The sequence below is a fragment of the Larimichthys crocea genome, chromosome XVIII (assembly GCF_000972845.2).
Source record: "Larimichthys crocea isolate SSNF chromosome XVIII, L_crocea_2.0, whole genome shotgun sequence".
Taxonomy (NCBI): domain Eukaryota; kingdom Metazoa; phylum Chordata; class Actinopteri; family Sciaenidae; genus Larimichthys; species Larimichthys crocea.
Window position 1 is genome coordinate 10,565,821 of NC_040028.1, and position 18,785 is coordinate 10,584,605.

The following is an 18,785-nucleotide window of genomic DNA, read 5'->3' on the forward strand; positions in this document are numbered from 1 at the left end:
TATTCTTGGTGTTGAGTTGCAGCCATTTTCTTTTTTTCACAGTCCACCTCTTGGCTGTCCCAAACATTTAAAGGCTATAAACTATGTATTTATGGCCATTTATGTTTGCGATTAGTGAAGGTTAAATAGGGGAAATCAACCCGGGATAGTAGGTCAGTTCACATCAGTTGATGCAGTGCTCCTCCTCCTCTTTTGTACATAAGATGATTTATTGTGCTTACACTGTAAGGATGTTCTGTGTATATATGACCATCTAATCAAACAGCCACATATATCTTTTTAAAGCTCACTTTCAAGTAGAAAATGTGCAGTAAATACTCAGAATTCATGACTGGACATGCTCATGCATTTTGTTAATGAGGCTAATGTTTTAGTTGGTTCTGACCTTCCATGTTAGGTCAAGTGTGCAGAACATGTAACTGCATCATTTGAGGTGAGTTTACCCCCCCGGGACTGATAGGTGTTTCAAGCAAAACAGCTCCTGTAAATTATAATGTTTTAATCATCACTCATAAACATGAACACAGTTATATTTGAACAAGACCATAAGGTTGCCATGGGTAGGATGTGTGTGATTCCTCTTGGGAATAACTAATTAGGAGATATTCTTGGGGGTCTCATTCAGTCATGTGTTCTGAGACCGAATGTAGTCAGGCAGTGGCCCCTATGGGCTACCATCTGTAAAACAAAGCTGGTGCTGCTCTGCAAAGCCATAGTATATTTTTCTGTTGTTGTAAAGGCTAAGAAGTCAGACTTCCTTTTTTTTTTTTTTTTTTTTTTTTTTTTTTTTTGCGTTGCACCGCAGAATACAAATGGGTTTTTCTGTAAATAATGAGTTACTCGAGAAAACATGCTGCACACACACACGCACACGCACACACACACACACACACACAGGCGCATAATGACACAAACACACACGCACCCGTTTACAGACACAACAATGCACTCACGCATGTTTGACACATCCAGCCCTACCTCCACAATTTTACATTTCATTCTCTGAGCTACTGTCCACTTATTTCGTCGTTTCACTTGATTTTTTTTTCTTCTTCTGCCGGAGCAGCTGAAGAAAAATTTGCAGTCGGAGTTGTCCTCGGATCGTGAGATGTGAGCGTTGTTGTGTCTGTGGGTGACGGAGGGGAAAGGGGGGCGCTCTGCTCCTGCTCCGCTCCGCTTGGCTCAGTGCAGGACGCAAGGAGACAGTCGCTTTCCAAGGTGCTGAAAGTCGGTGCGCTCCCTTCCTCAGTCTCGCCTATACTGACGATGAATGCGACCTGTGCCGAAAAAACGCAAATCAAACAATGATTGGCTTCGATCTCGTTTGGTTTTATTTTTTATACTCAAACTTCTGCTCTTCTGGATTTTCATTTTTCATGCAACCGCCGGATGTATGCACACACATGTGCGCAACAAGACTGACTGCTGCTTTCTAATCACCTGCTTCGTTGGGAAATATTGAAATGAATTCTCAGGGAACGCTGTAGAGGATTTTTCTAGTTGTTTTTCCTTTCTCTATATATATCTATCTATCTCTACCTCTCTCTCTCTCTTTTTTTTTTCTCTCGCTCTCTCGCTCTCGTTACCGCATGCCTTTGGACGTGAACTGTGATATTGTCTCAAAAAAGGTGAGTCCCGATGAGGATAATCATGAAGCAGACCTACTTTTATGTGGATATCATTTTTCTTTGCACTGGAAAGGGGGAATATCTCCAAAAGGCTTGTGTTTAATTGCTTTAAAAAAAAAAAAATCCATCATCAAGACCGAGAGGGAGGATTATAGTATACTCGTGGAGTCTGGTGAAATTACCCAGTGGATAAAGTGAAGTTTCCAATAGGCTAGGCGGCTATCTTTAATCTGCTCTAGCTCCTCTATGTGTTGGGCTCTCTGGCTTCACACTAACTGGATATCCAAGCAATTTCAACGCGGTGAGTTTTGCCCTATCGTTTAATATACATCCCTGTTGTCAGTGGCATTTCAATTGATCCGTCAAAGACAGAATGAACGATTCCAAACCGAGGGGAAATATCATTTGCAGCTGTGTGTTGCTTGTCTGCTCTGTTGTTTTCCCTCCTTCCTAAGGAGTGATGCATTTGGGTTAAATCACTGCGCATTTATGATTCGGGACATTTGCATGTTACATGGTTGATTTAGTAAAAAACCGGTGACTGTTAATCCAATGTTGGAGCAGTCGTTTGTATGATTTTGGCTTCAGGGAGAGGGGGGGGATTTGAATTAGACTAATAGCTACCTGTTGTCTCTGGTCGCCTCTCATATAGAGTTTGAAATTGTGCAAATATAGCGAATTGGTTGGGTTTGAGTCAATGTGGAGAAGAATACTGTGAGGAGCCCACTCCACCCACTTCAGATAATGGATGTTTTTAACCTTTTTCCTCTGTTGTTGGATGTTCAGCTGTTGCTGAGATTTTGCACAAGGAGATTCGTGAGAATCAACACCATCCCCCACCGCACCACCACCACCACCACCACCACACAAGCGCACATACTACAGACACGCTTCTTATGTTGACAAAGGTCTAAGAAATAGATTAGATTAGCCTGTTGAGTAAGCTGCACTGGAGAGTCTTATTTGTCTCTGGAGATGGAGTAATAATGAAAGTAACTTGATGCCTAATAAAGATTATAGCATAAGGGCAAAATCCACAGGCCTAGGCTGAAAATGAAAAAGTATTTGTTTACTGATTTATGAGGATGTGCACAACAACAGCAGTGAATCATCGTCCATCATATCATCTCTCTTTTTTTTTTTTTTCCCACTGCAGCCCATTTCCTCAAGCGATGATGATCATAATGATAATGAAGTGCAGGACGGATCCGGAGAGGAAACCGGGAGCCTAGGGATGACATCCACTCAGTCTTGTTGAATGTGGATATCGATGCCACGGCGAAGGATGGGCCCTCTCCTCTCGGCCGCCTTCGTCCTCCTGCTGGCCCTGAGCGCCGTTTCTCCGGCCTCTGTTGGTAACCCCGAGGATTACGCCGCGGACGAGGCGGAGCGGACCGCCAGTGAAAACATCGTTTTCGATGACTACCGGGGGAAAGGATGCGTGGACGATAGTGGTTTCGTCTACAAACTCGGGGAGCGCTTCTACCCGGGACACTCGAACTGTCCGTGCGTGTGCACGGAGGACGGGCCTGTGTGCGACCAGCCCGAGTGCCCTAAACTTCACCCCAAGTGCACCAAAGTGGAGCACAATGGATGCTGTCCCCAGTGCAAGGAGGTTAAAAACTTTTGCGAGTACCGGGGGAAAACTTATAAAATACTGGAAGAATTCAAGGTAAGATTTGAGTTCCAGCCTGGATCAGTGTTTGCAAAATGTTTTTATTTCTTACATTTCTACACTGAAGGTCAAAGTCCACCGCTTAACAACATGTTATCAATGTCTACTTGTCTTATACAGTAGGAGGGTTTGTTTGTTTCTAATCTAATTTCTGGCTTTATGTGACCTTTGTCATGGTATTATAATTTAAACTATAAGATCACATTTAAACTTCTTCAAAGGCTTTAGTGCCAAACTGATGCTCATGAGTTGGTTCCATCTTGCCAGGTTGATTCAGTCAGTCACAAAGTCTGGATGCCACTAAAGCAGCCACCTTACATGGCAGTCTGTCTGGGTTATTCAGTTGTTTTCATATATTTCATACACAGTGATATGAACAGCCCCTATCTGATAAATGTCAATCACTTCAAAAATCCAATGTCATGATGTTGTCATTTTTGGCAGCAGGCAACAATTGCTCATGGGAACAAAAGACAGCTGCTTTTGGTCTTGCAACTTGTTGACAGCAACTGACAATCGATTATATATATTTATTGGTTTTATTCAGCAAATTACAAAGTAAAGCTCAACTGTCTTGTGGTGTGAGGGTTGCTGGGGTTTGGATTAGTGAAGCTCTCGCTTAGTGTGAGTACGTATCGGCTCTTGGCATACTGTAAAAGTATCATGAAAATGTGTTTATTGGCCGAGGGGCACAACGATGGCTGCCTCCCAGAGTGATGTCATCCCCCCCTCCCTGCACCATCAACTGAACATTCATCCAGCATTATTAAACTGACAGATGCTATAACAGTATTTTAATGTTTTGATTTGTGGACACTGAGTCATTGCTGGCAGATTCATTTTCCCTGTGTGTCTCCTGCAATGGGAGTACTGCTTTTTACCCGACAGACCAGCATCTCAGCAGTTGTTATAGAGCATGACAGTGCTGTCTGATTTGAAATGACACTATGAGCATGACAACTCCAGTCTGTGCTTAAACTGTTGCTTCCCACGAGGAAATCTCCTCTTTTAAATTCCTCACATGTGGATTGGGGCTTTAAGTGATTCAAATATGATATGACACAATGCAGCTTTAACGATGGTATAGGGACTATTGTTAATCATGGCACTGGTTCACGGCTATGTGTATAGTTATGTCAGGCAAGGAATAAGTGAGTAATAAACTCCAGTGGAACACTTTTGATTTGGATCTACTGTAGTGATTTGAATTAAAAATATAAAGGGCTGAAGTTGAGTTGGGGGCTCTTGGTTGCTTTTATATCTGTTATACACCTGAATGCAGCTTTTTAGACGTAGAAAACCAACATCTAATAAGATTGAGTAGGTGATGTGGTGGTGTGATGACATCAGCGGTTTCCTCTTGATTTCTTCTAAAATCACGTTGTGTATTTTCTTACCTCACATTCTTTCAAAAACTGATTTCTATGGATAGACATTTTTTTTGTTAAAAATACAGTCACAGTGTTTTTCCCAGTTTCAAATATTGGCTGCACAAACCAAGAACAGCTCTTCACTTTGTCAGTGAAGAAGAAGAAGAGCACTTCTCAATCATCTATTGTGTGCAGCCATCTTAAAAATGATAAACACTCCAGAACTAAATGTGCACTTGAAACTAAACGTTATAAAGGATTTTGAAAAATTAACTTGCATTGTGAGATTGTCAGTGTGCGCCAGTACTGGTAACTGGTACAGATGAGATTGTCAGTGTGCGCCAGTACTGGTAACTGGTACAGAAGACTGAAGTATGTAAATCCAAACATGAGATACAGTAAATGGGACAGATATGCAATGTTTCACTTTATATATATATATATGTACAACCATTTAAGAGCTTTGACAAAACACTTACTTAACTTCATGTTCGTTAAATCTATTAACAATACATCTACAAACAACACAAGTCTGAGCACATTACTTCATCGATGCCTTCATTTGAGCTATGAAAGCATTGACATCCCATGCTTCTAGCCTTATATAGAAGACTGAAATTATTGCACCCATGCTTCTAGCCTTATATAGAAGACTGAAATTATTGCAAATATTTAGCTATAAAACCTTCCAAAAAACAACATTTTACAGTTAGCTACAGTATACTGTATACGAGTAACACGTCCTTAAGATATGGTTAAGGTCTATAAACCATTCAGTTAAAGCAGTGGTAATTCTCTCACTGAATGAGTTTCATATGGGTTGGAGAATTAACAAAATTACTCACCAGCTCAAGAGAACTCGAAGTAAACTGTGCATAACCATCATAACCCGATTAAGTTAGTCATCCGTATGAGGAAACGGTGTACCGTACTGCATGTCTCACTGTCTACTTTTCTTGACAAGGTCTCAGTAGGATGTTTTGTGATCTGTTTGTTTCCGTTTGATATCATAATGACTTGAAGGCAAAGCAAAGAAACCTCTGCAGAGAGATGTTGGAACATGTTTCACCTGCGAATATTAACATGTCATGTCACTGAAACAAATTGAGGCAGGCAGGGGGGCTACACAGAGAGTTAAGCCGAATAAAATGCAAACAAGCATTTTTATTAACTATTACGGTTGCCAACAAGACCAAAAGAAGCATAAGGAAATAGGTCAGAATTTAGTTGATGTGTAAAAACCTTTTTTTAATTGCTTTTCATTTTCATAGTAATCTGCTTCCAGTGCATTCAGCTAGATGAGCAGCAAGTCATAACACTCTGATTTCCTGTTGTTAAACATGATTTCATGCCTCTCGTAGAAGCCAAATGCTAGTGATGAAACAATTGATTAACCGATTAGTCAACTGACATAAAAATCAAGAGCAATTCAGATATGCAATTAATCATTTAGGGCATTTATCAAAGAGAAAAGTATTGCTGGTTCCAACCAGTCAGATTGCTGCTTTTCTTTGTTTTACATCATTGTAAATTGATTTGGGATTTGAATTGGAAATTGGAAAAACAACAATTTGAAGCTGTTAGCCAGGGCTCTAGATACATTTTATTTTAAATGAGTAATTATTAATCATCAACTTATCATATAAAATCTATGTCATCCTTTCTAAATGATGCATTGACACATCAGGATGAAAGTGAGGAAGTGTTGACGTGCGAAACCAGCTCATTTAAAACCTATGTGCTTAATCTGTGCTGATTGTTGTGTTACGATGTCAGACAGCATCAAGCTCAGTCCTGCATTGGGATGCAAGCCCACAGATTTCGTAAAGGCTGCTGTGAGTGCTTAAGCCTTGCAGTTTGATGTGAGATCAAGCCCATCAATAGTGCAGCTCACCCTCCTGCTAACCTTGACTGGAGAGCCCGGAGAGGGAAGGACATTTCTTCGTACTTGAGTGAGGAGAAAAAAAAGAAGAAAAAAAAAACATGCATTTGTTCGTATTGATTATCTCAGTGATAATGACATGACAGAAATAAGGAGAGAGGAAATCTGTTGTGCAGGATGATCCACCACCCCTATCTAAGACCACACAAGTAACTCTAATGTCTTAGTCCACATCCTGGAGGAAGGTTGGGTCTCTTTAGTGAGGACATGAAAGCTTTGGAACCCTGCAGTGTTCAAGGAAATCAAAGGTCGTCAGTATCTGGTATACGGACCCCTGTTTAGAGATGCCGACAGTTAACCTTTGGTGTGGGCCTCATTGGCATTTCCTTTGCTGTGATTGTGCAACATTTGCATTTATATTCAGTAGCAGAAGATGGAGATGCAGAGATGCAGGAGAGATGTGGGCAGTTTAGAGCTTTTAGGATGCTCCAATGTGTATGTTTGAATGAAGAACTGATCGACCAACAACTGGTTAATTTTCCAGTTTCATTTCGCTGAAAAGCCCATCGTGCAATAGGTCAGTCATTGTCATGCAAGTGGTACTGGGCATTCACAAAGCAGCTGACTGCAGTGCAATGTCAGCCGGTATTTGTTGAATCTAATGCTGGTATAACTCATGCATCAGCAACGTAGTCTAAAGTACATCTTCCAGTTCATCCACTTAAATATTTACTTTAAGCAACATATAATAATAATATAATGTCAATTTTATAGGTGTAGATTTACTACCAGAGGGTGTATTTTCTACTTTCTTGTTTTCTTGCCCTGTGAGAGTCATGCCACTGAACCTTAGTAGGTGTTTCACCTACAGGGTTTCCCATCAGATGAGGAAGGGACCAGTCCGCCCAGCATGGCTGCCGGCGTGCCTCTGGCCTCAGCGCAGCTGCAATCAAGAACCAGGAGATATAGGGTGAGTTCAGATCCCAGATCGTGAGGCTAGGGCTGGGATGTGAACTCAAATGTGAACAATCCCGTCTGTGCTCCCTGCAGTCCCCCTAGGGAAGGGATACAGAGATGAAAATCGTTGGGAGGGCTCCGACATTTTCAGTGACAAAAAGGTACACACAGTAGATTTCAACCATCAGACTATCTTGAATAATTACTAATTCAGCAAAGTAATTTTAAATGATTCATTTGCAAGTAATACAAATGCTAAAACTGGAGCCTTCATTTTTAATTTCTATTCACCTTTCTTTAAATCCCCATGAGACAGAGACTAATCAATCTAGTGCAGAGGCCCTACACAACTGAGTAGAGCTTAAATGGTGAGGCACTTTCATTTTCAAAGAAAAGCATATTGCTTTTTACCTTTAATAGATACAAATGATAATGTTTTCTAATATCTCTGTTTTTCACATGTTTTAATTGTTTTCTGAACGCAACAAAAATCTTTGCAGACCTTGGTGTACTGCAATTATAGAAATGTACCGTGAAACCGCATGATCTACAGACAATCGCAACAATGAATTTAAAACAGTGTGCATATACACACAAACGCATACACACACACACACACACACATGGAGCTGCCTACACATCATGCATAACAGTAATTAGTGACTCTGCTTTTCAGCACTGACACCTATGAGACAAACAGCCATAAAAGCTGTTAAAATAATTGCTCAAATTGATTTTCCTATCCAACCTGCCAGAGGCAACAAGGGTCCTAATTAGAAGGAATTATTAAGCGCAAACAATTAGGCCACAAAGAATTTCAAGTTTTTCTGGTTCGAACTTACTTGCATGAAGTAGCCTTATAAAGTATCAAGTGTGTTTTTCGAGCATCTAACTCTCCTCATCTACAAATCTCGCCTCCTCTCTCTCTCTCTGTCTGTATCCCCTGACCGTCGGTAAAATATTGTTCTGAGTTGCACAACAGCAGCATGCAGTTTGACTGTCAACCCATTTCTGTCACTCCTATTAACTGCATAGGTGAGGTTCCTGTGACCCTGTTGGGCAGCCTCAAAGTATTTCACATTACCATTTGCCCCGCTGAAGGTTATTTGACTATTCATTACTTCTCTGCCCCGTCTCCATTTGTCTCAGAGAGGGAATAAAAAGCCTGGCAGTCGATTCACTCTAATACCCAGCCAATAAGCCAGGGACAACATGAGACTTCTTCTTGACCAAAACATCTGTCAGGATGTCTACATTTTGTGCTGGTGCTCCATTTTTTTTTTTTTTGTACGTCCAGGCTATGGCATGACTGATCCTCTTCACGGCCGACCTCACACTAAAGGACACGCTGATGCCAACAGGTGCCACTGAATACACTGAAGGAATGTGCAATGTGTCATGCGTACATTGAGCAGTATTCTTTCTTCAAATGACATTTTTAATATACTTGTGCCATGTGTATGAGGCACATGGCAGTCTTCCACTGGGGCCGCTTTACAGGTCAATCTGCCTAATTAACCAACAGAGAAATGCCACTTCTGCTTTGAAATGATTTCTTTTTAAAGGCCAGTTTTGATAGAGAATAAACACTGCTGTCTCGCATAGTTAGTCCTTTGGCTTGTACATTCCAGACTCTGATCAAACAGACTTCTCTTCTTCAAAATGGTTCACATAGGTCTCTTTACCGACAATAGCATTACAGTACTCTATCAGTGTTGTCCTTGAACATTTTTTATTCTCATATATCAATTCAGATGTTTTCCACTGGGCAAAAGGGCCTTTTTTTTATTCCATGGATTGTGGTACCTAACATTATATATCATAAAAAATAATTAGAGCTACTGCAATATGCTTTAATTAAACTTAATTCCAATAACATTATATATATATATATATATATATATATATATATATATATATATATATATATTCATAATTCATAGTTAGATAGGATAGCTACAGATATAAAAGTACAACAGCACTTGTCAACCCTGTCTGTATACAATATCATTCATACCTAATAGTTTTTTTTTCTGTATGGAGTTGAAGAATGAAGAGTAAGGTGAGAGAAAAAGTGACACCATCCTGGGATGTTCTGTAAATAACTCTGTGACTGGAAGAGAACATCCCATACCAATTACATTTGCCCTCTTACCTCAACTGGCACTCTTTTATGGAGGGCATCAAAGAATGAAAAGAGGTACTCAGTGCTGCATGTTTTTAATTACAAGTTGACACATTCTTATTTCTTTTTGTAGATGAGTGAATGTAGTAGTAGATGCAGATGTGGCAGAATATAACAAAACAGTCTGATTTACAGTTACTATGTTAGGATTTAAACATAAATGTATTTGTTTTTAGAGGGGTGGCATGGTCGTGCAGTGGTTAGCGCTGTTGCTTCAAGCGTTGGCCTTTATGTTGATTCTGAGTTTGCATGTTCTCCTCGTGTCTGCATGGGTTCTACTCAGGTGTCTTTCCACAGTCCAAAGACAAAACAATATTTGGTGAATGTAAATTGCCAATAGGTGTGAATGTGATGAACTGTGATGAACTTGTCCAAGGTATATCCCACGTGACTCTGATTAGGATGAGCAGTTACAGAAAAATGGAAGGATGTATGAATAGTTTCTACACTAGTATGTAAACACGCAAAATGGAGGGTAAAAACACAGACTTTTGGAGGTGGTGAGTGAAGAAACAGTTTATGACATGTAAAAGATAGTGGTCATCGAGTGCATTTTGTGCCAAAGCAATGAAAGACTGTGTGAAGAGTTTTGGAAGTGAAATATTGAGAGACGCGTCTTACCAACTGTAAAAAAAAAAAAAAAAAGAACTGTAATACAACCTGAAGTAAGTGGTACCTGTAAAATCAATCCATTGGAGGAGAGAACAACATTGCATACAGTATGTCAAGAAGCCGGCTACCTATTTCTTGTCAGTATAGTACACAATAGTAAAAAATGAATGTGAGCCATAAACAACAACACCAAGTCTTAGTTTTCCTGTCCCTGGTGCACATTCATTTTCAAAAATATTGATTGCATCGCCTCAAACCAGAGTGAGTATGTGAGTAACATATGATCATTCTTATACTGAGTTTAATTCCAATTTATTCCTACAATTTACCAGCAGCTACTATTTGAGACAATGCATTTGATAAATGAAAGGTTTAGTAAATTTAGTCCTGTATTACTGTGTGTACTTTAAGGACTATATTATGTCTATCATCTACCGTTCAGTCCTCTTAAGACAGAAATATGCCTTATGGGAGGAAATGGAAACTGTATCGTTGTCAGATGCAGACTCTAGTGAGACTGTGTCTAATTGTTCCTATTGTTATATTTTAGAGGTCTATCTTGCTGTAGGTTTGGCAGCTGATCAGATAATAATAAAAATGTATAAAAAAAAAAAGTTGGAACCTTTCCATCCACTTTGCTAATTGTCCCACTCTTGTGCTGTGCTTTTATCCATAATTAGATACTTAAAACTAACATATAATTGACTGTCCACTGAAAAGTAAAGGCTTTGTTAAGGAGAGGAATGTTATGTTTCTTTAATTACCAAGAAGAAAAAAAGAAATCATTATTAGATGGATGTTTTTATGTTAATCCCGTTCATGGCTGCATTATGAAGGTCATCAGACCTGTGCTGTACATGCTGAGATTCAATTAGTTGCACTTGCATTTGTTCTACATTTACATGGACACTAACCTAGCGAGACAGCCGCACTCACAAGATCAAACAGGAATCTATCTTGCCAGGCTTCGAATCCGAACAAAGTGGTTATAGACTAATCAGCAGCCTATGAAGAACTATTGTCAGCTACAGAGTGAGCTACAGGTGGGCTTAAACACAGACAGTGGAGTGGTTTAAGCTAGATATTGTGTGTGACAACATGCGTGTGAAGTAACAACAATAGAACTTTTTTGCAGCAACCATTTTGACATGAAATAGTAGAGTACACACAGGCGTTACCGATGACACAAATAAAGGTTCCGTTTGATTCAGGTCAAACAGAGTCAGGGTGCTGCTGTTGTGCATGTTGGCTGCTATTGTTGTTTTCTAAGATGAATCAGTTAAATATGGTTTATTATGAACACCATGGAGAATGTACAGGTGGGTACATGATCCAGGGAAGGGGGGTGTCTTGGGTGGTGCAAGACTGGTTGGAGGAGGAGTGGCAGGAGTTGAAGAGTGCAGGAAGTAAACCAGTGAGTCTTTTATGCTGCAGTGGTTGATTAGTGACTCAAGAAGAGTGTGGCAATCAGGCCACACCAAGAGATACAGACAGAGACAGAGGGTGTGGTCCAATAGTCTAAAAAATGACCTCCTAAGTCCTTCTCCTAATCCCTTTTCTTGACCTCGATGTAAAACGTCATGAGGTCAAGGAAAGATGTGAATTCATGCTGTAAGGAGTTAGGAGAAGACAACCACGGTGTTCAGAGAATCCGATGGATGTTTTTGACGTGATCTGTAGTAAAACTACAAAGTCCAGAGGATGGACTACAAAAGATGCATCTGATATCCTTCTCCCCGTACGCTCTTACCGGGTTGTTTCATGCAGAATATATAAACGTGGACATCTTGGCGAAAAATATGACTTCATTATCAATGTCAGGATTGAAATAATGGAACTTGTTACAGAAGTAAAAGAAGTGTTTGTCATACTCAGTATGGTCGCTCACGCTCACCCTCGTGACCAATCAAGCAAGTTTTGGCAAAAGATGGATGATGAATAATCAACTATAACTTCCATGATAATCCGCAGGGATGCTGGACATCCATCACAGTTAGAGAAGGTTTTTACTCGGTATGTTAAAGCAGCTCCACAGTCAACAACAACAGAACAAGCTTCATGATCAGAGGCGCCGCCAGGAATTTTGGGCCCCATGACAAAAAAATCAAATTGGGCCCTCCTCCTCTGCACAGCTGTTGTCACCACATCTCTAGGACCTAACTATCCCATCAAAAGCTTTACATAACTCTAATTAAAGGCTTGCAACTGTTTTGTGTCTTGTAGTTCAATATTAGTACTAGCACAATATTTACTGCTGGTGATTTGTACATGCATGCAAGTCTGCATACAGTATGCAGTGCAGTTCACTATTTGATGCAAGATTAAAAGCCACCATAAAAATGTGCTAAAGGCCATTTTTATTTAACTTTTACTGCCCAAAACACATTATTTGGGGCCCCTGTCAGTCGTGGGCCCTTGGAATTGTCCTAACTTTACCCCCCTATACCCCTGTTCACGATCAAAGTTTTTTGTTTGTTTTTTTAAAGATATTTTTTGGGCCTTTTTGAGCTTTATTTGACAGAGACAGCTGAAGGGTGACAGGAATGGGGGGGAAGAGAGAGAGAGATGGGAAATGACATGCGGCAAAGGGCCACAGGTCGGATTCGAACCCTGGGCCGCCGTGGCAAGGACTGAGCCTTTGTACACACGGCATATATTTTTATATCACGTCATCACATCTTTCCATACTCACATGCTCTCTCTCAGCAGCAGTCTGCATCACACTGTTTGTTGCTGCTGCAAGGAATTGTGGGACGGCATTATCTCCTTTCCTTTTGTTAAGGATGGTCCAATGTATCCTGTGCTAAAGTAGATAAGAAAGGAAGCACTGCTCAGCTCCTTTCCTTAAGATTTTGAGAATTCGAACAGCTCTTATCATAGCGACTACGTGAATACTTCCGGGTCATTTCACTCAGTTGAGAATCCTCCCAAGCAAAATAGACTATTCGACCACAACCAGACAGATAAGAGAGACAGAAACACAAGAGGAGAGGAGAAAGACAGGGTAAGGAGGAGGTAAACAGCGTCCACTCTACATATCTTCATTGAAACAACAGCATAGAGTGGCACTGAAGGGTTTTTTTTATATATAAACAAGATGTTTTCACTCTTCTTCAGACTGGCTTCAACAAGAGTTTGACTGTGTTATATGGTTTGTTGATTGGTTGTAGTCCACCTGTGACAGACACTGATAGATAGATGGTTCATACAATCCTGTGATTTTAAAAGTGCAGCTTCCCACAACGACTTCACAGATGGTTCTGTGTAACATAAAAAACACAAGTATCCTGTTTTTTTACTAGTTAGTTATCTGGTATTGATCATATTCAGGATATTGTTATTTTTTTTAACAATATCCAGGTTTCTGATTGTCTGCATCAATGCATGTTCTTCCAACTTCACATTCAACCATTCACTGCTCTGTCCACGGCCAGCTGAGCTCTTTCACCAGGACTGTGCTGCATTCTGCTTTTAGATTATCCAATTTATCAGCAGTAATGAAAGATGAGAGCAATTTCCAAAAAAAATCCCAATTGAATTTTGGTTCAATGGGATATTTTGGGGGGTAAAAAATGGGACTACTACTAACACCCATTGTTACAAAGGGCTCATGTTGCAAAAAAAACACTACCACTAACTCACGTATATAACATAACTGACGTAACTAATGTACTTATTTTAACCCACAGCATGATCTTTTCCTAAACCTAACCAAGTAGTCCCTTATCCAATGTATATGCAAAATAATTGGGCCTTAAGAGCAGTGAGCTCATGTTTGCTATTACGATTTCAAAATAAATAGCCATTGTAACAATGATCAGTCCCCCCATTGGCCCATGTTTCATCAACTAATAACTGAAGTTACTATATTAGTTATTATAGTTTCATTCATGGCATGATTAAGACGATGGATACATCTTCACACACCACCGTTTATCAGTTTCTATACCCCAGCTAACATGTTAGAATAATGCTTATCCGCGTGTATAAAACCAGAACATGTTTACATGCTAAAACACATAAACAGTATTCGGCAAAATCATAGTGTACATGTTAATACACTAAGTGGGTTTGGAACTTAAAGACACTAGTAGGTCAGTAAATAACAAAGTGTTGCATGCTATTGCCTCAATTCCCTAACGAGACATATTTATTATTACCTAACACAACCTTTAATGAAGCTGCGTTTCTGCTGCCGTTAGTGCTCGTTTAAAGTAAGGCGTAATTGCTGTTATATGTAGCCCAAGGTTAAGGTGCTTTATCTTCAGTCAATCCAAAATATTCAGTGACAACAATAGAAAGCAAGCTATGTATATCTGATCATTGGTACCAAGTAGAAGTCAGATACTCCCGCTGCAGAAAAAGAATCATAAACCAGAAACAGCGTTTTATGTTTCACTGCTGACCCTGAATCCTACTTTGCCTGCCCCACAAATTAAGTCTCAGCTTGACAAAATGAAGTCATATGTATGAGAAAACATTTTGATGTTTAATTGCTTTCTATATGAGCACACCAGAGGGACAGAAAGAGAAATATTTTTGAGTGGTCTATTTATGTGAACGGACTGGTGCCAACTATTTGTGTGGGTAAGATATGAGAGGGATTACTGGTAAAGCTTTAGATTACAGCCAATAACATACAGCGGTATGCTTCCAGATTTATACTTTAATTCTTTGTAGAAACGACGTACGTGCTGACACATACATTTACATACAATGGAGTATTTTTATCTACAAGATGCTCATTCTGATATGAGCTTGACTATACTTGAGAGCTGTTCAAAGGTCACAAGTGAGTGATAGCTGTTAATGTCTTTAGTGGAGCTTCACGGACAGTATAGACAGTATCATTTTTGTTAAGCTGTTGCTTGTGGTGTTTGTGGTGCTTGGTCTTGGATGCAAGTTAAGGTTGTTAAGTTTTAGTTTATAATTCGCCATATAATTTAGATTTATGATCATTTTTTGTTTGTATCCTGACAGTGAACACCGACAGGGAGGACATAAATCAATCATTCAACAATAACAACAATGAACATCACTCTGTTTAACAACGATGTAAATCCACATGAGTCTGTACCACCTCAGGCTACCAAAGTCACCTTCACTACCCACATCTTTCCCCACATGTCCAGCTCTGTTGCTTAATAAATGATAATGCAGACCAAAAATACAAAATAGGTACCAGTTAGTTTAAAAAAAAAAAAAAATACAATTCTTTATAAGTTCCAGCATTGTCACCTCCTTATTCCCTGACTTTACATGTCATTCCCTTGTACTTGCATACATGCCGCTTGTAATGTAATGCATTACTGAATTTTGTCATATTGTCATGTCATGTTATATATTGTTCAAGAGCATAACACACACAGAAACAGTTTAAGTGAACCAGAAAAGATGTATTCAGCTTAACTTAGTTTTTAAAAAAAAACAACAAAAAAAAAAACATACTGTGTTATGTCAGCAGTCAGTGGTGAGTGTGGGTGTTGGATGCTATGAAACTGTGTGCTAACTTACAACGTGTACCGTGAACCAAACCTAAACGAAACACAATCAACAACCAAACCAAACTGGGTGCCAAGAGCGAAAGCAAGAGGCAAGAGAGGCAGCAACAGCTAAAGGCAAGGCAAGACAATAAGAAGATCATCCAGCTTATAATGACTGCAAGCAGGTGACACTGGTCAATCAATAAGGTGGAAGGGTTAGGGTTAAACCATCAGGAAGACTTTTCAGCACAACACAGTTTTATGGCCTAGGGCCGTCACACAAAGGAGAGCAGAGCAAAGTTTTAGATGTTCAAGTACCATCCATGCGGGTAAAAGTCTTTACCGTCTCAGTGCAACTACACCAGAAAAGAAAAAGCCTTGAGATACGTTTTATATCAGGGAGTGGAAGCTCTAAAATATGCAACAGGACACAATGAATGAGCAAGCAAGATCGATCATCATTAACATCGCTGAGAGATACAGAACACAGCATTTTACCAAAACACAAACAAGTACGTCTTCATTTCTATGTAACAAATCAGGTTTTTTTTAATATACTCACAACTTTTTGTTTGTTGTTCATAAACATCCTTTTTCACATCTAATCTTTTAATCCCACAGGACTGTTGTCTAACATTGCAGAGGAATCTTAGATGATAAACTATCTCAAGGAGGGAAAGTCGAATAACGGGAAGTGAAATAGTCTCAAGTGTATGTCAGAACTGACTTTGCTGTGATCCTCGGCTAGAGTTAAACGTCTCATTTCAACATGCCTTGTAAATCTCATTCTACATATAGATTGTTCAGGCAGTATGTCTGCAATCAGAAAGTGGGTTACACATTTACTTTCTTTTCTGGTCTCTCTCTCTCTCTCTCTACTTCTCTCTTAATGTTGCTCATATTCAATTTGTGGCTGCGGTGCATCCAGACTGCCATAAATTCCATTAAGAATACAAGCCTGACCACTTACCATTTCGTGTCACTTAATGCATCCTGGCAAAATTGGCTGATAAAAGTCACATTAAAGCATCCGTTATTACTACAGTCCTTTCACTGATTTCTGCACAAAACTGGAATTTTGAACATTAGAACTGTTGTTGTTGTTGCTACAATTTGGTTGTAGCAAACATTATGCAGTTGGGATCTTTGATGAAATAATGACAAAAAAAAAGAATTGATTCCAGAGCAAAACAGCCAGCATTTAAAGGAAGAGTTTGCCAGGAGTTAGATGAAAATACCACTCCCATTAGGGGCATAGCACAAAATTATGGACCCTGTACATAGGAATTCTTTATTATATTAGATTAGATTATACTTTATTTATCCCACAATGGGGAATTTCACTTGTTACAGCAGCAGAAAGTGTAATATACACTACAGAAGTAGAATGGGCCCCCTTTATGGGCCCCTTCTTGCATCTGTAGCCATTCTGGTATCTTTGTGGGAACTCTTCACATGAGGTTCCTGTATACTCACTCCTCAGTCCTATGCCCTTGACTCTCATACATGTACAGTAAATATGCCGCTGGTGCCAGCAGCCGGTTATCTGAGCTTAGCATAAAGATTAGAAACATCAAAATGGACAAATGGTGGTTAAATAGATAACTCACTCAAGTTTATTAGAAAGCTTCTGAACTATTTTGTTCTCCACAGAAAAAATCATTATTTTATTAAATGCAAACTGCAAAAGAGTTATCAGATATGAAACATTTGTACCCTAGGTTAACGAAGAGTACTGAGTCACTGACAGAGTGGACCCAGCGAAGAGAGACCCTCAAAGGACTGTTTACTGTGATGAGCAGAAAGAAAATCTAATATGATGAGCAGTTGACCTTTTCGTGATTTGGAAACAGTATTTTTCCACTCCATGTAATTGCATTACAGTTCATTTTCCGGTCAAGAGACTTTGTAAAGATAAAGTCAAGTAAGAGGCAGCAGCACAGAGAGCTGCATAGCGCTGATTTACATGTTGCAGAGGTGGTAAGATAAGCCTCTGAACTCTTTCCTGAGGCAGACCGCAGCAGAATGCAGCAAAATACTAAATATTGTGAGTGCTATAGACTCCCTTATTAGTTATTTCTAGTGATTTTATTCAAAGTCAGCTACAGGCTTTGTTTATTAAGAGGCAAGTAGCCTAATGAAACTGGCTTTGTGAATAATTTATTAACTTGCTTCTTTGTTGATGAAGAAGACTGTATGACATGCATATAATAGGGACATTTATAATTGGGAAATATCAGCAAAAATACAGGCACAGGCTGTTTGACCGGCAGTGATCACACAGAACACAGACACTCATGAAGGTGAAACTTACTGAATCATCTAACCCAGATTACCCATTTCTCTTCCCTCCCTCTGCCCACAGCCGTCACCCTGTGAATGGTGCCGCTGCGAACCAAATAACGAGGTGCATTGTGTGGTGTCCGACTGCGCCGTCCCAGAGTGTGTCAACCCTGTGTACGAACCGGAGCAATGCTGCCCCATCTGTAAAAACGGTAAACACTCATCTCCTCTGGAATTCAACGCACACTTCTTAGAAGTCATTAAGTTTTCATCACACCAATGACGGCGAGTTTATCTGTGATATCGCCATTTGATGGCTTCGCCTTTAGAAGATTAGGATGTAATTGATGTTTTATGAATTAAAATTATTACCTTGGGCCCGTTGGACACTAATGAGCAGTACTAGTTTTAATTATAAATGACACACTAAGCAGAGTAAACATTAGCCCATTGATTAAAGGCATGGTAGGAGGGTCTAATGGGTCCTTGGAGAGCTTTTTATCTCCCAGTGCCCTGACGCCCTTGTCACACGCAGCGAATCCCTAAATTAGAATTATAGGATTCCGATGGTTCATTGGCTATTTACAAGGTGGGGTGGGAGATTTCCCTTTGCCAGCACCATTCCTGTGAGACAGATGGAGTTTTATGACTAAAGTACAGTAACTGCAATGTTACCCTGACTGGAAAGATCGTCAACAAAGAGTGCCTAT

At 39.8% G+C, this 18,785-nt stretch overlaps 1 protein-coding gene across 4 annotated transcripts in view; it reads left to right on the plus strand.

Moving 5' to 3' along the window:
• The window catches only part of vwc2l (von Willebrand factor C domain containing 2 like), a 27,587-nt gene continuing 8,802 nt past the window's right edge, over nucleotides 1–18,785 (plus strand). Inside the window, exons 1-4 of one of the 4 annotated variants that reach the window (XM_019255456.2) lie at nucleotides 1–1,628; nucleotides 2,785–3,300; nucleotides 7,412–7,525; nucleotides 18,158–18,287. In XM_019255456.2, coding sequence (XP_019111001.2) covers nucleotides 2,887–3,300; nucleotides 7,412–7,525; nucleotides 18,158–18,287 — 658 coding nt within the window. In that variant the 5' untranslated portion in view covers nucleotides 1–1,628; nucleotides 2,785–2,886. The other 3 variants (XM_019255458.2, XM_019255457.2, XM_010743282.3) reach the window with 3 other exon arrangements.